Source organism: Cuculus canorus, chromosome 27 (genome assembly GCF_017976375.1).
Source record: "Cuculus canorus isolate bCucCan1 chromosome 27, bCucCan1.pri, whole genome shotgun sequence".
Taxonomy (NCBI): Eukaryota; Metazoa; Chordata; class Aves; order Cuculiformes; family Cuculidae; genus Cuculus; species Cuculus canorus.
In genome coordinates, this window is record NC_071427.1 from 5,444,151 (window position 1) to 5,467,681 (window position 23,531).

General features: G+C 58.8%; 3 protein-coding genes across 8 annotated transcripts; 1 reads left to right on the forward strand and 2 right to left on the reverse strand.

Moving 5' to 3' along the window:
• Positions 1-5,248, reverse strand: LOC104060958 (ectoderm-neural cortex protein 1). 3 transcript variants are annotated; one of them, XM_054050240.1, is made up of 3 exons: positions 5,147-5,248; positions 1,633-3,441; positions 1-584 (listed from the first exon to the last, which is right to left on the reverse strand). In XM_054050240.1, exon 2 carries the CDS (start codon positions 3,424-3,426, stop codon positions 1,660-1,662), a length of 1,767 nt encoding a protein of 588 aa, XP_053906215.1. In that variant the 5' UTR covers positions 3,427-3,441; positions 5,147-5,248; the 3' UTR covers positions 1-584; positions 1,633-1,659. The 3 variants fall into 3 exon arrangements, with proteins under 3 accessions (XP_053906215.1, XP_053906216.1, XP_053906217.1); XM_054050241.1 differs by lacking the exon at positions 5,147-5,248 and adding an exon at positions 4,513-4,558; XM_054050242.1 differs by lacking the exon at positions 5,147-5,248 and adding an exon at positions 4,513-4,552 and having other exon boundaries at positions 1,633-3,436.
• A 6-nt stretch (positions 5,249-5,254) lies between these two features.
• Positions 5,255-8,294, reverse strand: PEX11G (peroxisomal biogenesis factor 11 gamma). Of its 3 annotated transcripts, XM_054050246.1 has the most exons (6): positions 8,141-8,294; positions 7,603-7,791; positions 7,349-7,527; positions 7,130-7,180; positions 6,754-7,015; positions 6,126-6,263 (listed from the first exon to the last, which is right to left on the reverse strand). In XM_054050246.1, the coding sequence occupies exons 1-5, from the start codon at positions 8,270-8,272 to the stop codon at positions 6,790-6,792; spliced, it is 777 nt and encodes a 258-aa protein (XP_053906221.1). In that variant the 5' UTR covers positions 8,273-8,294; the 3' UTR covers positions 6,126-6,263; positions 6,754-6,789. The 3 variants fall into 3 exon arrangements, with proteins under 3 accessions (XP_053906222.1, XP_053906224.1, XP_053906221.1); XM_054050249.1 differs by lacking the exon at positions 6,754-7,015 and having other exon boundaries at positions 6,058-6,263; XM_054050247.1 differs by lacking the exons at positions 6,754-7,015; positions 7,349-7,527 and having other exon boundaries at positions 5,255-6,263.
• A 3,480-nt stretch (positions 8,295-11,774) lies between these two features.
• ARRDC2 (arrestin domain containing 2) lies at positions 11,775-23,316 on the forward strand. 2 transcript variants are annotated; one of them, XM_009562818.2, is made up of 8 exons: positions 11,775-12,298; positions 19,457-19,523; positions 19,669-19,816; positions 20,161-20,263; positions 20,687-20,943; positions 21,257-21,416; positions 21,672-21,823; positions 21,914-23,316. In XM_009562818.2, exons 1-8 carry the CDS (start codon positions 12,034-12,036, stop codon positions 21,965-21,967), a joined length of 1,206 nt encoding a protein of 401 aa, XP_009561113.2. In that variant the 5' UTR covers positions 11,775-12,033; the 3' UTR covers positions 21,968-23,316. The 2 variants fall into 2 exon arrangements, with proteins under 2 accessions (XP_009561113.2, XP_053906218.1); XM_054050243.1 differs by lacking the exon at positions 11,775-12,298 and adding an exon at positions 17,478-17,797.
• The last annotated feature ends 215 nt before the right edge of the window (positions 23,317-23,531 follow it).

The following is a 23,531-nucleotide window of genomic DNA, read 5'->3' on the forward strand; positions in this document are numbered from 1 at the left end:
GACAGGGTAGATTTTATTCAGATTTACTGAAGCAGCGCCAGGCTGAGTAATAAACACACACATCTGCTGCATATAAAAAACCCCAAAAACATACAGAACCAGCCACAGGCAAAGTGCTGTCATGTGTTAAGACATTTCAGGCCGCTGGTGTTGCCTGCGCTCCGAGCCACAGCAGAGCCGCGCAGGCCAGAGCTGACCGTGTTCCTTGGGAGCTTCCTTTGTCCTTTCTAGTAAATAGCACTTAAACCAAAATAGTCAGTGAAAGAAGTAAAAAAAATTCCTTTGGTTCCTGCTCTGAGATCACCCGAGTTAGGAGAAATCCTGGAATCCTTTCACCCTCTCAAGGGGCAGCACAAGCTGCCAAGGAGTCTCTCCGTGCTGGTCCCCTGCCTGGTTGGAACAAAGGGGATTCGCCGAAGCGGTTCAGAGGGAACGCTCCGCTGCCTCGAGCTCTGCTGCTGCGCTCCAGGCGAGGGCCGCATCCAGTTCCCAGACTCGCTAGGCGGGAGGCGGCGCTCCTGCTGCCCGTGTCTTCTGCCTGGATCCTCGGTGAAGTGAGAGTCTGGGAAACCCCGGTGTGAAGCCTGTGGTGCAAGACAGAGCGATGTGAGACCAGCATGCAGCAAACCCGACCGTGCTCCTCGAAAGCCCCCGAGCACTACAGCAGCGGCGTGAGGGCTGGGTAGCACGGAAGGAATGGCAGAAAGGGACAGCAGAGAATAATTAGAAGCAGAGAAACCCTGTGTTTATATGTAGACAGGGCTTGTCTTACAAATGTAATTACCAACCCTGCTGGGAATGAATCCCAGCTATAATCTTGTTCTGGCACTGGCTCGCAGCCCTCGCGTCCCACAAGACGTTTGGGTGCCACCGGCAGATTAACCGTGGCACCAGGAGGAGGCGGCTGGGCTAAAAGCAGCAGCCGGTCCCCATGGCACCGCGCGGTCCCTCCCCGCTCCTGCAGACAGCCTGCCTGGCCACATCATGATCGACTCGAGGAGCTTTCTGTACCGGGGACGACACCCAATCCTTGCAGAAAGCATTCCCCAAAGTCTTTGCATGGCCAAGACTCGGTTGAAGAGCTCAGATGCCACAATAAGGGTCTTGTTATTTATACTGATCTTCTCCCTACAGCATTTTAGCACCTAAAGAGATGTTCTCTGTCCTGCAGGGTTTTAGATCCCAAACTGCCAGCCTGGAAACATGTTTCTGGAGCTGATGTTGGCACAAGGCTGTTCTCTAGGACAACTCCAGTCCAGAGCCACGTGCGTCTGCCCCTCAGGGTTTGCTTGTACAGCACACAGTTATATAGAGGAGCTCTGGGTTGATCTGCAGCGATTCATAGAATCGTAGAATCATTAAGATTGGAAAAGACCTCTAAGCTCATCCAGTCCAACCGTCAGCCCAACCCCACCGTACCTGCTAAACCATGTCCCAAAGTGCCATGGCCACATGGTTTTTGAACCCCCTCCAGGGATGGAGACTCCCCCACTGCCCTGGGCAGCCTCTGCTGGGGCTTCACCACTCTGTCAGTGAAGAAATTGTTCCTGATATCCAACCTAAACCTCCCCTGGCACAACTCGAGGCCATTTCAACTCATCCTGTCCCTTGGGACAAGAGCCCAGCACCCACCTCGCAGGTTCCTGGCCACCCTGTGACTCAGGCAGACAGGTACTTCCAGGTGCTGACGAAGGCGGTGGGGATGAGGGAATAAGGCACTGTTGTGACGCTGCTCCAGGTGTCGGATGAGGGATCGTAACAGTCCAGCGTTTTGCAGCGCTGCGCCCCGCAGTAGCCTCCCACCACGTACAGTCTGTTCCCCGACGTGACAGCACGGCAGCTGATGCGCTTGGCGGTGACATCTCCGAATTTGGACCACTGGTAGGTGTCACTGTGGAAGCGGTAAGCGGAGCTGGCGGAGAACTCGGTGTCCCCGCCGATGACGATGATGTGGCTGCCCACCACGGCGGCGGCCGTGTAGCGCCACGGCTGAGGGCAGCTGGCGGGCACCGTCCAGCGGTTCTGGCAGGGGTCAAAGCACTGCACCTTGGGCAGCTTCTGGTTGGTGCTGGTGCCACCGAAAACAAACAGCTTCATCTTGGCTCCCACCACAGCGGCGTTGCTTACGCCTTCTCGGAGAGGAGCCACCAGGGACCACTTGTCCAGCTGTGGGTCATAGTGTTCCACTTGCTTGAGAGAGACGGAGGGAGAGGCCGGGAAGGCGCCGCTCATGGCTGTGTGACCTCCCACCACGTACAGGCAGTTGTACAGCTCGGCAGAGCCGTGGCCAAACCGTGCCACCAGCATGGGAGCGGCTTTTGCCCACTCGTCGTGGAGGGTGTCGTACACCCAGACATCTTTGGAGGCGCCGTTCTCAGAGCCTTTGCCGCCAGTGATGTACACTTTGCACCCGATGGCACAGGCACTGCATTCTTTACGAGGGCTCGGGATGTCGGCGCGAGGAATGATCTCGCTGGTTTTATGGTCCAGCACGTAAATCTTGTCGCACATGAAGGTCTGGCCGCCGAGCAGGAGCAGGGCCTGGCTGACCTTGCGGGGCCGGGCACAGCACACGGTCACGAGGCCGTCGTTCTGCAAGATCTTCATTTTGCACCGGATGGCGTCGGCTACGATCTCCTCTCCCAGCTTGTGGCTGGTCACCAGCTTCTCGCAGGCCACTTGCTTCCGTAGGTAGGACTCGGGCAGAAGAGCCAGGCGGACGGAGGACAGCAGCTCTGGCAGAACTTCATGGCGTCGGGGCAAATCGTACCGGATCCAACCTAGAACAGCTTCGTAGACCAGCGTCTCATCCTCTACCTCCAGCTCTTCGCTCTCCACCAGCTCCAGCAGCTTGTCCTTGGGCAGGCGGAGGAAGTCTTCGGTCTTGCAGAGCGAGGTGAAGTTGGCCAACGCCATCCTCCAGGACAGCTCCAGCAGGCGCTCGCAGCAGTGGGCGTCGGAGAGCAGCAGCATGTTCAGGCAGTTCCCAGGGTAGAGGTTCTTTTCCAGAAAGTCAGCCGCAGCATCCCGAATGTCCTGGAACTGCAACATGTCCCCAGCCTCCAGCAAGGACTCCGCGTTCTCCTCGTTAATCAGCACCCGGGCCGAGTAGGCGTAGTCCAGCAGCAGCTCCAGCACCTCGGGATGGAGGGAGTCGTGGAAGTTGACTTCGGTGTCCCTGCTCTCCTTCAGGCCGCCGCTGAACATCGCGTCGAAGTAGCGGCTGCAGGCGGCCAGGACGGCGCGGTGGCAGTGGAAGGTTTGGTTGCCCGCACGTAGCACCACATCGGTGAAGAGGCGCCGCTTGCGGAGCAGGTTGAGGTGGGTGAGGAGGCTGTCGGCGTGGCCTGGTTTGTGGAAGAGGTGGATGTTCATGGAGCCGGAGCTCGAGCGGGATTTTCGGTTCTCGTGGCTGCTCACGGACATCGTGGTGGGTCTGCTCTGCCAAGGGAAGCCGGGGAGTCAGCACGAGGGGAGCGGGATGGGTGCAGTGGGATCAGCCCCGGGGACTGGGATGGGGAGCAGGGTGGGTGCAGTGAGGTCAGTCCCGGGGACCGGGATGGGGAGCGGGATGGGTGCAGTGGGGTCAGTCCCGGGGACCGGGATGGGGAGCGGGATGGGTGCAGTGGGGTCAGTCCCGGGGACCGGGATGGGGACCGGGATGGGTGCAGCGGGGTCAGCCCCAGGGACCGGGATGGAGGGACCGGGATGGGTGCAGTGGGGTCAGCCCCGGGGACCGGGATGGGGACCGGGATGGGTGCGGCGGGGTCAGTCCCGGGGACAGGGATGGGGTCCGGGATGGGTGCAGCGGGGTCAGCCCCGGGGACCGGGATGGGGACTGGGATGGGTGCACCGGGGTCAGCCCCGGGGACCGGGATGGGGACTGGGATGGGTGCACCGGGGTCAGCCCCGGGGACCGGGATGGGGACTGGGATGGGTGCAGCGGGGTCAGCCCCGGGGACCGGAATGGGGACCGGGATGGGTGCACCGGGGTCAGCCCCGGGGACCGGGATGGGGACTGGGATGGGTGCACCGGGGTCAGCCCCGGGGACCGGGATGGGGACCGGGATGGGTGCACCGGGGTCAGCCCCAGGGACTGGGATGGGGTCCGGGGTCGGTGCAGCGGGGTCAGTCCCGGGTACCGGGATGGGGAGCGGGATGGGTGCAGCGGGGACGGGGCTGGGGGGGGCTGTAGCGAGCTCAGCCAGCCGGTGCGGGGCAGAGTCCCGCAGGACCCCGCGTGTCCCGGGGTTGTGGTGAGTGTGACGTTGGCTCCCGGGCTCGCCCTCGCCCTGCCGCCCCGCACCTCGCCCGGCCTCGCCTCCCCTGCGGTGCCGCGGCAGCGGGTGCCATGGGGCTTCCCGGGGCTCTCCCTCCCCTGCGGTCCCTCTCCCTGCTCCTCGCTCCCCGCACCTCGCCCGGTCCCGGTCTCTACTCCTCACCCCGTCCCGTCTCCTCTCTCCCGGCACGGTCCCGGTCCCCCCTCCCCTCTCCCCGGTGCCGGTCCCTCACCTCTCCCCGCTCCGCTCTCCCCGCCGCGTGGCCGCCCGGCTCTGGCCCCGCCCCTCCCTGGTTGGTCACGCCCCCTTCCCACTGACCCCGCCCCCTTCCCGCCGCGCAGCCAATCAGCGCCCGCTTCCCCCCCCCCCCGCGCTGGTTCTTTGTGAATGGGAACCGGGGCCGCGCGTGCGCCGCGAATTAACCCCTTCCTGCCCAGCGGGGCCCCGCATCCCTGTTCCCCGGGATCCTCTGGCAGCGAGGCTCCAACTGCCGGAAAGGGGCCGGGACGGCCGCTCTGCAGCTCCTGAAAGCTCTGGTGGTGCTGGAGGCACCCCGCCATAAAAGGGTCATTTTGCCCCATCCCTGGAGGGGTTCCAGGCCAGGTTGGATGGGCCTTGGAGCCCCTGATCCAGTGGGAGGTGTCCCTGCCCATGGCAGGGGGGGAACTGGATGGGCTTGGAGGTCCCTTCCAACTCAAACCATTCTATCATCCTGTAACAGCAGCTGCTCCTCCAGTCCTGCAAGGGAGGGGACGGTCGGATCGTGGAATGCTTTGCATCTCTGGATGTTTCAGTTCATCCCGCCCTTTGATTTAAACATCACTCTGTGGAAAGGGGACGAAGCGAGTGCACTAAGGACAACTCACCCTGTCCTTTCACTGCGTTAAGATTCAAAGGTTCAGTTTCCCTCCTTTGGCGCAGAAGGTGTCTGTGGGGTTTGTAATCGCTACAGCAGAGCTCGTCCCATGCTGAGCAGGAAAAAGCGTTTGTAGGAACAGGTTAACAACGCAAAGACAGAATCTCCTTTCTCATTAAACCTCTGAATTGCAGCAGGAGCTGGCACAGCGGGCAGCAGCCACCAGCAGGAGCTGGATGCTCCCGGTGCTCCAGCACCCAACCGGCAGAGCAACTACAGACAAAATAAGTCTCTTCCAGGTAACACCTGCCCACACAGCAGATTGTACCAAAACCTGCAAATCTGACAGCAAATTCTGAGTGCAATGATTGTACCAAAACCTGCAAATCTAACAGCAAATTCTGAGTGCAATCAGAAGGCGGCCTCGGTGACCCTTCTGTGGGGTGAAGGTCCAGGCAAACAGCAAGGACGGGGCAAACGATAACGAGATTAAAGCCCTCGTTCTGCTCTTTGAACGCAGCAGGAGATGGTTTCCTAGTTCTGTGCCAAAAACAACAACAAAAGAAGAGGCTGAACCTCCCGGGAGCGCGGTCAGTGCCGCGCTGTGACGCCGGGAGCGCAGGCATGGCGCAGAGTAAGCAGAACTGTTTCAAAAGCTGCATTTCCATGACCGTCAGTCAGGTGCTGCGAGTTATTTGGGCAGGAGGAGGCTGGTGACAGGCGGGAGCTGCAGCTAACACAGCACAAACGTTTTCTCTCACTTCGGCACTGTTCTAGAACCGGACAAAGAACATTTGCCCGGTTATCAGCGGTAATGATCACTCAAGGGCACGCTGGAAACGTTCGTCTTGTTTATTGTTGGCACCACCTAGAAACAGCACTGTAAAATCCGCCTCGGCCTGGCTCTGATTGGCCATTTGAAGGCGATTAATCCATTTGCTGCCTCTGTCTGCAAAAAAAAAACCCCAAGGCCGCTGCCTCCTGTGGGAGCCTGGTGGAAGAGCTCCTCCCGGTGGCATTCCAGACAGGCGCAGCAGGTTCCAAGTTCCCCTGTTTCTCCTCAAATGAGGAGCATGGAGCAGGAGAACGCTTGGCAAGGCACTGCTTGCAGCCGCTGTTTCCTTCCCCTCGAAAGAAACACAAAGGGAAGAACCACTTGGAGCATCTGCTCCAGGCTGACACGCAGGAATATCTGACAGAGAAACTCCCACGAGGTAGGTCACCTCCCCGACTCCACCGAAGCACCAAGCGCTGAGCCTGGAGCTCAAAGGCACGGGATCCAGCCCTTCAGAGTTTAGTGTGATGGAACCGTGGCAGTTTCTCTGCCTAACGGTGACTTTGTGCTCTTTAAGTGACAGTGAAGACAGGAGGGTTGTGTTTGTCTTTCAGCATAGAGAAAGGAAGGAGGGAAGGAATGTTTTCCCTCCATTTTACCAATTCCAGGAGATTTCTTAATTTTTTAAGCTTTTACCTGAAAGACTTCTCTGATGAAGAGTGATAAAAACTTGATTGTAAACCATCCTCTTGATTATGGTCCCAGTTACAGATGCATGGAATTACAGTCATTGACACCCCGGGAAGTTAAAAGCCATCTTCCCTCAATAAAGGCATTTTTACCATGTAAAAACTGGGCTCCTGAAGCTCAGTTATGGTTTATGTAGCTTCGGAATTCCCTCTTCTCAATGCCTGGTAGATACCAATCAGGGAAGACATGGTCCCCAGGAGACCAACCAGCCAGGGCGGGAAGCACCCAGCCCAGAGAAACCCCGGAGGCAGCCAGTGGATTGCGTTGGAGAGATCTGCTGCATCTGCGAGGATGCTCAGCACCTCAGCCTTTACTTGGGCTTTCACCTCCTTCCGATTCCGAGCCAAAGGCGTACTGTGGGGAGCAAAAGCAGCACTGGTAATAGCCCAGAATAACAATAATTAGCAATAGCTCACAAGCAAGAACAGATATGTTTGGGATAAACATAGCCAAGGAGAGGAATCCTACCACTTGTGCTGCCTCAGCTTTCCTCGCAGCTGGAACAAGACTCGCAGGGAGCTGAAAAGAAGAGAACAGAGTTATTTCTCCCACAGCACTGACAGGGAGGTATTTAATGAACCACAGCCCGCAAAGAAGAGACTCCTCTGCAGCCGCGAGGGTCCTTCATTTCCCCCTGATGACAGCGTCCGGGGATCATTCCCTGCCCATCACCCCAGGCAGCCTCACCGCAGGATGCTCAGGAGCAGGGCGAAGGCCCAGAACGCTGTGCTCAGCGTCCACCACCTCTGAGAGCGGACACGCACGATGCCGACGTCGGCCGCCCAGGCGAGGTGCTCGCAGGGGTAGTAGAGCTGGTTGGCCAGGTTGCAAAGCACCGACAGCGCCCGCACCAGCGCGTCCTCGTCCTGCGGGTGGCACGGGACGGGTCACACCTCTGTGCCATGCGCGGCCTGGGAGGCTGCTCTGCACGCCGCGCTCACCTCAGGGCCCAGCCCGTAGCTGCAGCTGTGGCTGAGCATGGCGACGTCGTCGAAGAGGCGAAGGATGGTGCGGCAGGCGCTCAGCTGGGCCGACACGGCCAGGAGGGCCCCGGGCAGCCCGGACGGTGGGGTCTGCGGCCCGGCCAGCGTCCCGCCGGCCAGCTGGCAGCCATAGCAGAGCGTGCGCACCTGTGGGGGAACGGAGAGAGCTGTCACCGGGAGCGGCGGCGCTGCAGCGGGGCACAGGGCCCGGGCAGGTGAGGGGCTGGCGCGGGCCGAACCGCAGCAGCGGGGCAAGCCCAGTGTGGGGCATCAGGCGCTGCCGGACCACGCGCCGGTGCAGGGCACGGCCCCGCGTAGCCCGGAGGGGCGATGGAGGTTCCCAGTTCTTCATCCCTTCCCGCACCCCGCCGGGGCTCTCGGTCCCCTTTTTGGTGTCGGCAGGACCCCGGCCCCACGCTCCCCAGCCGGTCGCGGCCCCGGTAGGACCCAAACCCTGCTCCGTACACTTCCCGGCAGGGCCCCGGCCCGCCCTCACCAGCCGGTCCCGGCCCCGGTAGGTCTCCAGCGCCGCCGCCAATCCCCCCAATGCCGCCGCCGCCATCGCGGCGCTTCCGGGTGTGATGTCACTGCGCAGAGGCCGCCGGGAAGGTGGCGGTCCTGTCGCCATAGCGACGCGTCCCGGGGGCGGCCCAGGCCCAGCCCAGGCGTCTGTCCCTGGTTTGGGCTGGAAGGGACCTCCAAGCCCATCCGGTGCCACCCCCTGCCATGGGCAGGGACACCTCCCACTGGATCAGGGGCTCCAAACCCCATCCAACCTGGCCTGGAACCCCTCCAGGGATGGGGCAGCACCACTGCTCTGGGCAACCTGGGCCAGGGCCTCCCCACCCTCACAGCAAAACATTTCTGCCTAAGATCTCATCTCAATCTCCCCTCTTTCAGCTCAAAACCATTCCCCCTCGTCCTGTCTCTGCACCTCCTGATCCAGAGCCCCTCCCCAGCTTTCCTGCAGCCCCTTTCAGCGCTGGAAGCTGCTCTAAGGTCTCCCCACAGCCTTCTCTTCTCCAGGCTGAACAGCCCCAACTCTCCCAGCCTGGCCTTGTACGGGAGGTGCTCCAGCCCTCGGATCATCTCTGTGGCCTCCTCTGGACTCATTCCATGTCCTTCAGGGTGAAACAGTTGGGGTTGTTCAGCCTGGAGAGGAGAAGGCTCTGAGGAGACCTTAGAGCAGCTTCCAGTGCCTGAAGGGGCTCCAGGAAAGCTGAGGAGGGGCTGTTCCCAAAGGCTTGTGGGGACAGGATGAGGGGCAATGGGGATAAACTGGAGAGGGGCAGAGTTAGACTGGACAGAAGGAGGAATTTCTTCCCTATGAGAGTGGGGAGGCCCTGGAACAGGTTGCCCAGAGCAGTGGTGGCTGATTCTATGATTCAACCCAAACCATTCTATAATTGCTGTGCTGAGGACTTCCAAACTGGACACAGGGCTCCAGGTGGGGTCTCACCAGAATGAAGCAGAGGGGCAGAATCCCCTCCCTCCCTGCTGGCCACGCTGCGTTGGATGCAGCCCAGGACACGGGTGGTTTCTGGGCTCTGAGCACACATTGCCGGCTCACATCGAGCTTCTCATCCTCCAGGACCCCCAGGTCCTTCTCCACAGGGCTGCTCCTCTATCAATACTGATATTACGACTTCAATTTCTTAATTCAGGTCACTGATTCATTAACATTTCTCAAAAAACTATTACATGTAGTAATTATTTTAGGAAAATTCTATGTGGCTCCGTCGCTTGCATACGGAGTGATATTCCTGGAACTGCTATGTACGTGTCTTCATTTTTCTCCTCTCCCTGACAAGTGTTTTCTCTCTGGGCAAAGGTTTTTCTGCAAAGTGCTGATGTCAAAGCCTGTTTTTTTCCTCTCATTAAAGGAAATGCAAACAGATCTGTGATTGCAAAGCAGACTGCAAGGCAAACTGCAAAGCTTTTCTGATGTTGCCTCCTCATTTCCTGGCTTGAATTTACTTTTTATTTCAATTCCATCTGTCAGCAGATGAGAGATTTGTCACCACCATGCAGGCCACGCTGGTGCCGCACAGACAGCAGAAACAAGGACTGTCTCAAGATGTGCTGCAGCAGGTACAGCCTTGGAATTACCACGGAACAGCTTGGGGAAGTGAGATTATCTTAAGCAAAGCTGTGGCCTCCCTATTAACGCCACCAGTTTTGGTGTGTGCACTTGAACCACTTGAGACAGGACAGCCACGCGTCGAATCCCACCTGCCTCCAGTCTCGGGCAAATGGTCTGTGGGGAGCAGAGTTGTAGCTGAGAAAGATCTTGGAAGGAGAGGAAGGACAGGCAACCAAATCCCTGAGCCAAGGAGTGCTGGAGGAAAGGGAAGATGATTCTGCTCCCCTCCCCAAAGTATCAGAGGAGGAAAATCTCAGGCAGAGATTGGCATGGCCAGATGCGTCGAGACAGGGTAAACATCTCTTTGTGCCACCGGCAGAAAAGACTGTATCTGCCCGAGAGAGAGAGAGAGCAGATGTTTGGGCTGCCAGGATCCACAATACATCTGCTGAAAGTTTTTCTGCCTCCTCAGATCAAACACTCACACCTGAAGCTACCCTGGAGTGCGCAGGTCCTTTTCAGGACTGAGGAGAAGGATAAATTCATGACGAAGTCCAGAGGCCAAGTGAGCTGTGTCCCTTTGGGGACCTGGAAGGATACTGTCCTCAGAGGAAGGTGCTCTTCACATTGTGATGGTCTTCCTTCTTCGGTGACAGCCCAGAACCTGCTTCACCATGGACTGCACGCACGTCGTTACCTGTTAGCCAGCCCGGTGCCCTGCTCTTGGCTTGTGTGCTATTACAGGGAACTTTTATTTCATGAGTTGAGCAAGGACACAAAAAAAGTGGTGTAACAGCAAGAATAAACACTGGTAAATCAGCTCAAAGCTATGGGTGACATATGGTTCTGGATTGTGAGACCTGCTGAGTGCCTCTGGGCAGGTGCTGGGGCAGCAGGAAGCAGGTGGGGTAGAGGGAAGCTCAGGGAAAGGGCAAGAGATCAGAAGCAAAGGGAGAGGCTCTGCAGGACTGTGTGTGGGCTGGAAAATATTCCCTTGTTTTCTATTTGGACGTTGGTGTCAAGGCCTGAAACCAAAGGTCAGTGAACAGTGGGGCAGAGAGGCAGCTCTCCCCAGCTTGTGAGGAGCGCACTGTTTTCCTAGAGGTGAGCTGTGTATTTTTGTCGAGCTGATAACTCACATGGTTTTCCTGAATGCTGAGCTTGCACTATCTCTATTTGGGACATAAGTATTTTAGAGAGGGATCAGCGTGGCCAGCCAGCCCTCTCCCTTGGAAGGCTGAGCAAGCAGGGTCAGCCGCTGCCTGGTCACAGCTGCCACCTCATGAGCTCTCCTCAGCGTTTTGGTGCCTGTGTGCTCGGTTCACACGTGCTGCGAGCCACCCCCAAAGCATCTGAACAGCTTGCTTAAACCATTCCCAGTTGCTGCAGTTTGTGTGTGAGAAGTGGCTAAGCCTGTGATCCTCCTGGGTTTTCCTCCTGGGACTGGACAAGGGGAAAGGACTGTCTTTCCTTCTTCAGAGAAACTCAAGTCTAGGCACCTCACATGAGCATCCGATGCAGTTCGTTGCAAACACCTCAACTGCATCATTTGGTGTAGGGATGGGGACTTGCATCTGCCCCAGTCTGCCCAGTTCCTTTATGTGACCCTGAGGTGTTCTTTTCTCTGCCAGTGGTGCAGAAACAGCCACGGTTCCCCGGGGAAGAATGGTGGACATCAGCGTTTTGGTGGAAGCAGTATGCTGGGATGACCCTGTGGTTACTCACGTTCTTATTCACGTGGATTTTGGTGTGACTTCTGATACAGAAAATAAAACTGGCTTTTGGAGTAAGGGCTTTTGCTTTCTAAACTTCTCTCCCAGCCTTTCCCACAATTACTCAGGAATGCGTTAACCGGGAAGGCCAAACAGCCTTTCTTTGATTCCCCCAGCTGCATGAAATCTGCCGGCACAGTTGGTGGTGCATGACGCCCCTCCCTGCCGACGGAGCCACCAGCACGTATCGGCTGCACGTTGGCAGTGTCTGTGACTCAGAGATAAGATGAAGTCACGTTATTTCTCCATCGGTTTAAAAACACGTCACTTGTCTCCACGGCCCCATCCTCGGCACGGCATCAGCCTCATGAGGTCAACGCTAAAGCATCGCTGCAAAACAGGGTCTCCGTCCAACCCCGAGGACGATTAGGCCTGCAGGGTTGGGCCAGTTAGGGGCAGGGATAAATTAGGGGATCTGGGTGTAGCCTTTGCTCTTTCCTCCTTTCCCTGGAGAGCTGCACAGCTGCCTGTCCCACTCGCCTTGGCCTCCTGGACCAGCCTCCTGGAGCTGTCGGATAAGCAGGGCCGGCAGCGATGCCAGCCCTGGGATGTGTGCAGAGCTTGACAGTAGAGCTGGAGGACGGGCGAGTGTGGGGTGCCTACGGCAGCGGGGAGCTGCTGCACGGCCGGGTGCAGCTGGAACTGCGTGGTGCACTACGGCTGTGGGCACTGGAAGTGTATGCTCGTGGGCGCGCCACCGCACACTGGGTGGAGAGCCGCAGCGTGGGGCTCAACACCGTCTACCGTGACTACACAGCCTACCAGACCTTCCTGCATCGCCGCTGCCAGCTCGTCCACGGTAAGGCTGGGGCTTGGAGGGCTTCTCTGCTCCGTGGAGTGGAGTTGGGATCGCCTTGGGCTGCAGGCATCCTCGCTGGGAGGACCCTTGCCCTGGTGGGACTTTGCCAACCCAAGTGGGGTTGTCCTTCTTCGATACCTTCTTCTCACCTTTGCGAAGGGTTTCTCTGCTGCTGGTTTCTAGGAAGCTGCCTGCAAACTCGGGGCTGTGGTTTTTATTCTGTTTGCACCGGGAAGTGCAAATAGAAGTGTCTGTTCACAAGCGTGGAAAGAGCACTTAGTAGTTCAGTAAATATTTGTTCTCGGTTTCCTGATACGGAGACCGCATGCTCAGCTGGCACGTTGCTTAGGTGTACCGTGAGAGGACAAGCCACTTGAATTCTTTGTTTGGTTGGGATGAAATGACCCAGAGCTGAGGCATATGGGACATCTCAGCTGTCCGTTAACTGTCTTTTCTTAGGAAAATGCACGTCCTTTATCTTCCCCTCCAATGACAGTGTAACAGTCGCGGCTCTGTGGATTTTTCTCCCTCTTCCCCTGCTTTTGATGGCCGTGTTCTTGCTCGTGTCATAGTGCTATTTGCCACCCAGGCCTGGAGATAGCCATAACGCTTTACTCATGTTGATGGCGTTTAGTTGTGTCAGTGGCCAAGCGCAACCTAGACAGCCATCCCCGCCCTTAGCTGGCGAACGTAGGGGTTGCAGGAGTGATGGAACGAGGATGGGAGCTGCTTTGCTGAAGGTGTTCTCGCCTCTGGCCTGTGCTGGAGGGGGTCGTATTCTCTATTTCTGGACGACTGTACCACACCATCTGCTCCCAACACCTGCATTATACTGGAGAGTGTGTCTTTTGGCAGCAGCTCTTGTGTGCTGTGTCTAAGGAGGGCCCCTCTGCAGCTGTGCTAAGTGTCCCCGTTACACTTCAGGCTGTGGGGGAAGCCCTTGTCCTGAGCTCCAGCAGAGAAGGTCCTGAGCAATCGGTCGCCGCAGTGTTAGGATGGTTACAGGGTGAGGTATATCCCCCTCTGCCCCTGCAGCGAATGTCTGTAGGGAAGACACAAACTGCTGCGAGTATGTTTGGATTCTGCTGCTGGGATTGTGTACGATAGAAGCCCTCGGAGCCATCTGGAGAAGGGCTCTCGGCCAGGGCTGGAGGAGCTCGATGAGCTGCTCGGCCTCGCCAGCACCCTGCACTCCTGCAGCTCGGAGCTGATGGTTTCTGGCTCTCTCCCTGGCACGGGAAGGGTTGAACCAGGCTCCCTGTGGAGCCGAGAGCCCTGTCAGAACTTGTGGGCTGGGATTTTATTGTCTCTGCCACACATGGATTCCTTTTCTGCTCTGCGAGAGGGACCCGGGCGCACGATCGCAGGATGGTTTAAAGAAGCGTGGGCTGCGGAGAAGAGCTGTTCTGCAGCCAGAATCACTTCCCTTCAGATGCCACTGGGTCCTGCCTTGTCCTGCTGTCCCTCAGCATGAGGACCTCCCTTATCAGCTAGCAAGAGTCTGCTGCAAACCTGCCACCATCCTGAGGTCCCTGTGACTGCTCCCTTCTTGTTGCTTCTCGATGAGCTCAACTTTGTGTGCGTGGTGTTTAAAACCTGCCGGTTTTGTCATGGTAACAAGGCAGTGCAGAGGAGGGGAGCAGGCAGAGATAGGAGCCCTCCCTTCTGCTCTCCCAGCGCTGGCAGTTTATCTGCAGTTCCCTGGCGGGGCGGCGAGCGCTGGCACCGGGGTGCTGCGCTGTGAGACAACAAAAAGGGTGAGAGGAGGATGTTCAGGCTGTGTGACAGGGCTGTTGAATGGTGTCACCATCTCAGGGAGCAGGGAGAGAGGAAAAGATGAGGGTTGAATGGGTGAAGGCGAAGCCCCGGTGCGTTCTGCATGAGGTGATGTGAGAGCTCTTGAAATCAGAAATGCTTTCTGTGCTCTCATCCCTTCTGTTCCAGGATCCTGCAGCGCTCGCCAGAAGAGCAGGTCCTGCCCCGGTGAGAGACAAACAACTAGGAGCCATTTTATTCTCATGGAGACAGCCGGGAGAGTCCCGGCATGTGGGCTGGGAGCACATCAGGGCTCTTGTTCTCATGTTGGGTGGGCCTCACTCAGCACCTTAATCCTTGTGCATCCGAAATACTCACAACCCCGGGAGGGACAAAGCTTATTCCTCAAGGCTGTGCTTGTGCAAGGCTCCACATTGCCCCATCTTGTCCCCACGTTGGATCAGGGTAGAGCATTTTTACCTGCTGCATCCCCCTCTCTCTGGCTTCCCAGGGACCCTCCAGGGTCTGAGGGAGAAGGAGAAGATCCTTCTGAGCTGGGCAGGGTGCGAGCTCCCAGTGGGACCGGCTTAAGTCTGGCCAGACTCTAGATGGGGCTGAAGAGTTGGAGATCCATCCTGCACCGAGCCTGGCCTGGGTTCTGGTTGGGTTCAGGCACCCAAGAACATTCCTGTTGGAAAGCCCTCGGCTGTAGTTCCCCAGCCCCTGCTCCTGGAGATCCCAGGAGAGAGGAAAGACCCTTTTCCGGCACAAAGAGGTCAAAGAGGAGCTTCCCACCCTGCATGTGGCCATCTCACGCGGCTGACACGGGAGGGAGGTTTGCAAAGATTCTCATCCCGAGGGCGAAGGCTGAGTCACGGGCGAGGGTGTGTGCCGACATGCAGGACCAGGAAGATGCCAAGCGCGGGATGGAGCTGCCGTGGGCTCCAGCCCCTCTCTAGAGCCCCATTGCCTCTAATGCCACCCGGCATCGCAGTGGGGACACCGGGCACCTTCCCAGAGCTGGCATCGCCAGTTCACTCGTGCTCTGACATGCCTGCCTTCCTCCTTTCCCCCTCCCTTTACAGCGTTTGCTATGATTCATGTTTGCTCGTGGCAGCAAATGGTCCTGCACATAAAATAAAACACAGGCTCCTTCCCTGGGGGAGGGAGACAAACAATTCCAGTTGGGCTTTGGAGACAGCTAAAGCCTTGCGAGGCTTCAGCCCAACTCATTTTCAGTGGCTGAGCTCAGCCCAGTTCGGTACAGCAGGTCCTGCCCAGCCTGGCCCCGAGCGACTCGAAAATCCTCAACACTTTGGTGGCCAAATGCTGAGTAACATTTTTCATGCCTGTTCCGTCTCCTCCCTGTCCCGTGCCCCGGGTGCCGAGCTCCGGTGCTCTGCAAACATGGCCATGGTAACTGAAGTGGAAGTTTCTAAATCTGTTTTAACCCTTTTAGGGACACACAGACCCCTTTCTCCTCCTTTTTACAACATAGAATAAAATCATAGAATAGAATCATAGAAGAGTTTGGGTTGGAAGGGATCTCAAAGCCCATCCAGTCCCACCCTCTGCCATGGGCAGGGACACCTCCCACTGGATCAGGGGCTCCAAATCCCATCCATCCTGGCCTGGAACCCCTCCAGGGATGGGGCAGCCACAGCTTTCCTGGGCAGTATCTCCGGGCGCTTCTTGTGTTGATGTTCACACTGAGAATCACCATTCCCATTCCCAGCTGAGCACCGGCAGCCGCAGATGCTCCCGCTGGAGCGAGTCCCCCTGCCTGCCCACACAGCTGTAATTTGTCGCTGGGATTCAGAGCGGCACCACACAGTAGGAGCTGGTGGAAAACCAGTGCTTGCCTGGTTAAAAAGCCCAGGGAAGATGTATTGCTCACACCGGAATTGCACAAGCTGAACGGGAGCCAGTTCTTGATTTCTTAGAAATAAGTGAAGCGATGTCCCAGACCAGTTTTCCTTTTGTTGCCAGCTGGCCCGGCCACACTGCGTGACAAGCCCAGATCCAGTTGTGGCCTGTTCCGAGCCCTGGGAATGGCTCGTAGGGAAGGAAGGATGTTGATCTGAGCGCGGTGCTGCCCTTGGCTCTCGCATGCTGGAACTGGAAAGAAGGGGCTGTTGCTCCAAGTGAGAAATCCCCCCCAGCACAGCCACTGGCTGTATCCTGGGGACAGGGATTCCGGACGGTGCTCGGCCAGTCATAGAATCCGAGAATCGTTTGGGGTTGAAGGAACCTCAAAGCCCATCCAGATGTGGACATGTTTCTGTGGGGTCCCAGACAGGTTCCCAGACATGTTTCCAAAGGATGCAGATCTGCTCCCATGGGATGCAGACACAGTCCTGAGGGATGCAGATCTGCTCCTGTAGGGTCCCAGACACATTCCCAAGGGATGCAGCACCATTCCCAAGGGATGCAGAGCTGTTCCCAAGGGATACAGAACCTTTCCTAGGGGACACCGACCTGCTCCAAAGATGTGGACACGGTTCCAAGGGATGCAGACCTGCTCCCAGGGCATGCAGACCTGCTCCCAAGGGATGCTGACCTATTCCCAATGGGTGCCGACCTGCTCCAAGGAATGCTGACCTGTTCCCAAGGGATGTGGACCCGTTCCCAAGGGATGCAGAGCTGTTCCCAAGGGGTGCAGTGCCGTTCCCAAAGGATGCTGCCCCGCTCCAAAGGGATGTGGACCTGTTCCCAAGGGATGCTGCCCCGCTCCCAGGGGATGCTGCATCACTCCCAGGGGATGTGGACCCGCTCCCAGGGGATGCTGTCCCGTTCCTAAGGGATGCTGCCCCACTTCCAGGGGTTGCTGCCCCGTTCCCAAAGGATGCTGCCCCACTCCCAGGGGATGCTGTCCCATTCCCAAGGGATGCTGCCCCCACTCCAGGGGATTCTGCCCCATTCCAGGGGATGCTGCCCCGTTCCCAGGGGATGCTACCCCGTTCCCAAAGGATGCTGCCCCACTCCCAGAGGATGCTGCCCCACTCCCAGGGGATGCCACCCCGCTCCAAGGGATGCTGCCCCACTCCAGGGGATTCTGCCCCATTCCAGGGGATGCTGCCCCATTCCCAGAGGATGCTGCCCCACTCCAAGGGATGCTGCCCCACTCCAGGGGATGCTGCCCCATTCCAGGGGATGCTGCCCCACTCCCAGAGGATGCTGCCCCACTCCCAGGGGATGCCACCCCGCTCCAAGGGATGCTGCCCCACTCCAGGGGATGCTGCCTCGTTCCCAAAGGATGCCGCCCCGCTCCAGGGGATGCTATCCCACTCCTACGGGACGCCGCCCCCCTCTCCGCCGTCCCGCCGCCGCCCTGCACCCGCCCGGTGCCGCGCTTGGGGCCGCCCCGTCCCGTCCCGCCCCGTCCCGTCCCTCCCCAGCGGGGCCGCCCCCGGGCGCGTCGGGCGCTTAAAGCGGAGCGGGCGGCGGCGGCTCCGGGAGCGCTCGCCATGATCTTCGACCGCCTCAAACGTTTCGCTATCGTCCTGGAAGGGACGGAGAACGACGGCCCCGCCGCTTTCAGCCCCGGGCAGGCGGTGTCGGGCCGCGTGGAGCTGGAGCTGGCGGCGGCCGCGCGGGTGGGAGCCCTGAGGCTGCGGGCGATGGGCGCCGCCCGCGTGCACTGGACCGAGTCCCGCAGCGCCGGCTCCAGCACCGCCTACACCCAGAGCTACAGCGACCGGCACGAGTTCCTCGGGCTCCGGCACACGCTGCTCGGGACCCCAGGTACGCACCGGCCGGGGGGACCGCCGTGGGGCTCCGGCACCCCGAGTGGCTGCAATCTGGGGGGGCTCCGGCACCCCGACCCTGGGGTACCCGGGGCTGGGGGCTCCGGTACCCCGAGCAGCTGCAATCTGGGGGCTCCTGCACCCCATCGTGGGGCACCCGGGGCTGGGGGCTCCTGCATTCCCACCAGTTAGAATCTGGGGGCTCCAGCACCTCAACCTTCGGCACCCGGGGCTGGGGGCTCCGGCACCCCGGGCGGCCGGAATCTGGGGTCTCCTGCACCCCGACTTTGGGCACCCGGGGCTGGGGGCTCCTGCACCCCACCAGTTAGAATCTGGGGGCTCCTGCACCCCATCGTGGGGCACCAGGGGCTGGGGGCTCCGGCACCCCAGGCGGCTGGAATGTGGGGGCTCCTGCGCCCCGACCTTGGGCACCCGGGGCTGGGGGCTCCTGCACCCCGACCAGTTAGAATGTGGGGGCTCCTGCACCCCGACCTTGGGCACCCGAGACTTGAGGCTCCTGCAACTCAACCACCTAGAATCTGGGGGCTTCTGCGGCCCGAGCTGGAGCATCTTGGGGCTCCTGCACCCTGACCAGCTGGAATCTGGGTCTTCTGCATGCCATTCTGGGGCATCTCAGGGCTCCAAGACCTCGAGCTGCAACTGGGGGGACCTGGGGCACCCTCAGGACTGGGTGCTCTTGCACCCCAACTTAGGGCTGAGGTCTCCTGCACCCTGACCAGTTGGAATCTGGAGGCTCCTGCACCCCAACCTGGGGCACTCAGGGCTGGGGTATTCAGCATCCCAACTTGGGGCGCCCCAGGGGCTTGAGGCTCCTGCAACCTGACCAGCTGGAAGCTGGGGGTTCCTGCAACCCATCCTGGGGCACCGGGGACTGGGGGCTCCTGCCCCTCAACCAGCTGAAATCTGGGTGCGTGGGACACCCCACTGTACAGTCCCCCAGCCGGCTGAGGTCTGGGGGCGTGGGGAGCCTTAGGGTCCGGGCTGCCTGGGGACTGGGTCCCCTGCAGATGCCTCGAATGCCGAGTGCCCCTGGAGTCCTGGGGTGCGCAGCCGTCCCTGCTGCCGCGCAGGGCACCCCGGCTGGGGACTGGCACCCACGACTCCTCCTTTGCTGTGAGTGCTCTCTGGCACGGAAGCAGCGTTGGAAAACTCGTGTGGAGACTCAGGAGCTTGCTTTGAGCAGGGGGGAGTGGACTAGATGATCCCCAGAGGTGTGCAACGCGGTGGGGGTGCAAACCCTGTGGGCAGGGGGGACCTTGGCTGGCCACCCTCCCGGAGCTGCTCCTGGCTCGGTCGGGCATCTCCGGGCTCTCGCTCCGGAGCCACAGTGCAGGGGAGGTTGTGGGATGAAGAAGAGCCCGCCTGGAGAAGCTGCCTGGCTCTCCAAGGAGATGGCCCTGGGTTGTGCGTGCCTGGAGACACGTGGAAAGCAGGCAGTGCCCGTCACCCGCAGTTCGTGCCCGGCTCTCTCCTTACAGCCGGGTTACAGCTGCTGCAGTTTAACCCTGGCAGAAATATTCCTGTGCCATCGTGCTGCTCTTTTGCTGCCCGTACCGGACGTCTCTGCCACCAATTTGCCCCCGGTAGGAAGTTCTGCAGGAGGGAGATAATCGTCTAAAATCTGTTTTGCCCACAGACAATGGCGAGGTCACCATCCTGCCGGCAGGAAGGCACGAGTTCCCCTTCACCTTCCAGCTCCCCGAGTAAGCTGATATTTTTTTGTTGCCTTAATACAAAGAGGGAGAGGAGCTGTTTGCTCTGGGACACGGTCCTGGTTGGGCACACGGCACCTTGAAAATGACATTCTCTGAGCAAAGCCCTTCTGAACTGCTCCTTGCTTGCACGCAGGACGCTGGCAACCTCCTTCGAGGGAAAGCACGGCAGCGTGCGCTACTGGGTGAAAGCCAAACTGCACAGACCCTGGTCCACAGTGAAGAAGGTGAAGAAGGAGTTCACCGTGATTGAACCCATCGACATCAACACACCTGCACTGCTGGTGAGCTTCTCCTGCTCTGCCTCGCGGCAGCTGCGTCCCAAACGTCCCTGGGAAGCCTGCAGGGAAGGCGGCTGCCTCCCATCCAACAGGATAATACAGGCCTGATTTCCAGAGGGAATATTTTCCCCCCTCTACCTTGTGCCCCCCAGCGTTACCTGGACTGGGCAGAGGGCATCCATGTCTCTTAGTTTTTGGAAGCTTTAGTGCATTGCGACAGCATCTTGCATAAGATACCCAAGAAGTTGTTGATGCTCCTTGGCAGGTTCTCAGTGCCAGGGAGGTGCTTGCTTGGAGTTTCACTCTTTCTTAAGAAGTTAATAACTTAGATATTTCCCTTTTTTCAGGCTCCCCAGGCAGGTGCCAAGGAGAAACTTGCTCGTGCCTGGTACTGCAATCGTGGCCAGGTTTCTGTGACTGCCAAGATTGACCGAAAAGGCTACACCCCAGGTGAGATGATGTGCCGGTGCTCTTGAACTTCTGTGGGCCCTGGGGTAGGCGGTTTGCCCGGAGCAGTGGTGCTGCCCCATCCCTGGAGGGGTTCCAGGCCAGGTTGGATGGGGTTTGGAGCCCCTGATCCAGTGGGAGGTGCCCCTGCTCATGGCAGGGGGTGGCACTGGATGGGCTTTGAGGTCCCTTCCAGCCCAAACCGTTCCATGATTCTGTGGTTTGGGGTCACAGTGAGCTGGGCTCTTGACTTCTGGCATAAAATCAGTCAGAGCTTTAGTGTGTGTGCCTGATGTGAGCCGGCTCCTGCTAGGATAAACCTTGTGCTGATAACATGGTCAACCCTCAGTGATCCTGTGCAGGAATTCCTTGAGGCAGGATCAGGCTGTTTCACCCCTTCTCCAACACGTGTGTCTCTTTTGGTAGGTGAGGTCATCCCTGTCTTTGCTGAGATCGACAACAGCACCAGCCGAGCGGTGGTACCCAAGGCAGCCATCATCCAGACTCAGACTTTCATCGCTCGGGGCACCAAGAAGCAGAAATCATCAGTGGTGACCAGCATCGTTGGCGACTCCATTGCAGCGGGGAAGCGGGAAGTGTGGCACGGGCGAGCGCTGAAGATCCCACCCGTTGGGCCGTCCATCCTCCACTGCCGCATCATCCAGGTGGAATACTCCCTGAAGGTGAGGGGCTTTGCGGAGTGGCTCAGCTCAGTGTTGAGCTTTCCCCTTCTCACCAGAGCTGCGTCCGCTTTGGGCTGGTGCAGAGATTTTGGGGCTGAGGACTGCTATAAGGTCTTGGGTTCCCCCTGTGCAGCTGTGCCTGCTCGCCCTGTTGCCCCATTGCTACTCGTGCACGGCACAAGGGCTCATGCAGGAGCTCCTCTTGCATCCCGCTGTGAGAATTCCCCCCTGGCCAGCTCTGGGGACACAACTGTCCCTCTGCACTGAGGAAATCCCAACAGCTGAGCTTCTTCGCCGGCTTCTGTCTCTGCAGGTCTGTGTGGATATTCCTGGGACATCCAAGCTGTTCCTTGAACTGCCGCTTGTCATTGGAACCATCCCACTGCATCCGTTCGGGAGCCGCACATCCAGTGTCAGCAGCCAGTACAGCGTCAACCTCGACTGGCTGAGCACCATCCCGGAGCAGCCGGAGGGTGAGCGCCTCCCTCTCCCTGGGATCTCTCTGGGTCACCCACTCTGGATCGTGAGGGGCAGAGAAAGTTCTCAACCACTGCTCCAGGAGCAGCTTTTGCTTTCTTTGCTTAATTTTTTTTGATGCTGCACCTCCTGGGTTCCCTTGCTGGGAACTGGAAAGTTTGGGAAATAGTGGTTTTGATGCCGTTTTATTTGGATGTCTCCCATTAACAGAGACTGGATCCTAATCCCTGATGCCTCTCTTCTCTCTTCAGCTCCCCCTGAATACTCGGCGGTTGTGTCCAGCCCAGAGGCTGAGCAGAGCCTGGCTCCGCCGTGCCGCAGCGAACTCGGGGGCGTCCTGGAAAGTCCCTTCTTTGCGTACATCCAGGAGTTTCGCTACCGGCCACCTCCGCTGTATTCAGAGGTAACGGATCGCCAGGAGCTGGCATGTCTGGCGGAAGGGGCTGGGATGTGCCCGCTCCGGAGATTTTTGACCCTGAGCTTGGCTTTGCAGATCGATCCAAACCCACCTTCAGACAACATCCGTCCGCGCTGCATGACCTGTTGAGAGAAGCGCATCGGACGCGGTTGACAGCGTGACGATCCCTTGGGATGAAAGCTTGCACCCTTGCAGCATTTCGGTCTGGAAATGGGGACGCGGTGGCCGTGAGCCCAGAGCTCCTGCAGCGCCGAGACCCCGGCTCCACTCACTGCCCTCAAATGCTTTTGTCGTGACTGTCCCACGGACCGACACCAAGAGCGGTGTTGTGGACTTGTGCATGGTAGGAGAAGATGTGAGACCCCAGTGGTGTGGAGCGACTCTGCGTGTGGTTGGGCAGAACGCGGAGAGTTAACTGTCCAGCATTTTGGGGTTAAAACAGGGCACGTACAGCGTGAGCCAAGATTGCTCTCTCCCCTTTGCCTGCAGTGCTCTGAAAAAGCACTGGAAAGCAGGAGCTTGGAGATATTTCTCAGGGTTCCTAAAGGTTCTTTTAGCGTCGCTTGGGTCTGAGTCCTGTGATGCTGCAGGTGCAGCCCTTCTCCTGCAGGAGCTCACCGGGACTGGGGTGCCCTCTGGCCTTTTTCTGGCCTTTTTCTGGCCAGATGAAGCAGAGACTGTGTCTGCTGCTGATAATCCTTGCCATGAGCCGGTGATGCCTGCAGGGGTTTGAGGTGGTCCACCAAAAACTATAGAGGCTTCCATGGGCTGTGACCAGGGCAGAGGACTCGGGGGATGAGCTTGTGACCTGCAGCAGTGGTTTGGTGCCATTCACCATGAACAGGAAGGCTGGTTCCTGCCTCAGCACCAAACCTGCACAACGTGCTGGTGCCTCTCCCGTGATGGGGCTGAAAACCAACCCCCGTGCTGCGATACCACCCACGGGGGTGTTGGAGCTGCAGCTCCGGCAGCTCCCTGGGGGCCAAGGAAAAGGGAAGGAAGCCCAGTCTGAGACTGGTGGTGATGCTGGTGGTGATGTGGAGTTGAAATGAGTCCTTCAGGGCCAGGAGTCCTGCTCAGGATGGGCTCAATCCTGCACCCATAGAGGGGTCGGTGTCCCTGGTGTGGTGAGGATGCAGCGGGAATGTGCGCACCGGTGTGGGAACCAGTGAGCCGGGTGTCGTAACAAGCACTGCTTGAGCCTGCGTGCCAGGGACTGACCCCACTCGCTCTGGCATGGCCTGAGTGGAGTTTGGGTGCTGGGGACCTTTGCATTCCCTCACTGAGACTTCCCCGCGCGCAGCCGAAGCCGCGCGTGCCTTGGCCTCCGTGCTGGGGCGGCGCTCCGCTCGCTGGGGATTGCTCAGATGACTTTTTGTAGCTGTGAACACTTTTGTAATGACCACTCTTGTCTCTGTTCTTTTTTTGTATGACTCTTTGTTGGGGAATTCTTCTTTGGAATAAATTCTTTAAACCTAGATGCTGCCTGGATCTCTTCCGATTTGCTCCCTTTCTGCTTCCCATTGCCTTGAGCCGCGCAGCTCACGTGGCTGTCGGAATGTGGGAGTGGGAGTACTCCCCCTTGCTTCATCACCCCCGCGGCACCCAGCTCCACCCTGTGCCCGGTCCCACTCTGCACTGGGATTAACTGGGGCAACTGCTCCCCAGCAGGATTGGTCCCCATGCTTGCAGC

Excerpts from the sequence above, each read along its gene's own strand:
- LOC104060958 (XM_054050240.1), bottom strand. The coding sequence starts at position 3,426 with ATGTCCGTGAGCAGCCACGAGAACCGAAAATCCCGCTCGAGCTCCGGC.
- PEX11G (XM_054050246.1), bottom strand. The coding sequence starts at position 8,272 with ATGGCGACAGGACCGCCACCTTCCCGGCGGCCTCTGCGCAGTGACATC. Across the intron at positions 7,792-8,140 it reads ACCGGGGCCGGGACCGGCTG|GTGCGCACGCTCTGCTATGG; the intron begins GTGAGGGCGGGC and ends GTTCCCCCACAG. Across the intron at positions 7,528-7,602 it reads GCTACGGGCTGGGCCCTGAG|GACGAGGACGCGCTGGTGCG; the intron begins GTGAGCGCGGCG and ends TGCCACCCGCAG.
- ARRDC2 (XM_054050243.1), top strand. The coding sequence starts at position 17,521 with ATGATCTTCGACCGCCTCAAACGTTTCGCTATCGTCCTGGAAGGGACG. Across the intron at positions 17,798-19,456 it reads CACGCTGCTCGGGACCCCAG|ACAATGGCGAGGTCACCATC; the intron begins GTACGCACCGGC and ends TTTTGCCCACAG. Across the intron at positions 20,944-21,256 it reads AGGTGGAATACTCCCTGAAG|GTCTGTGTGGATATTCCTGG; the intron begins GTGAGGGGCTTT and ends CTGTCTCTGCAG.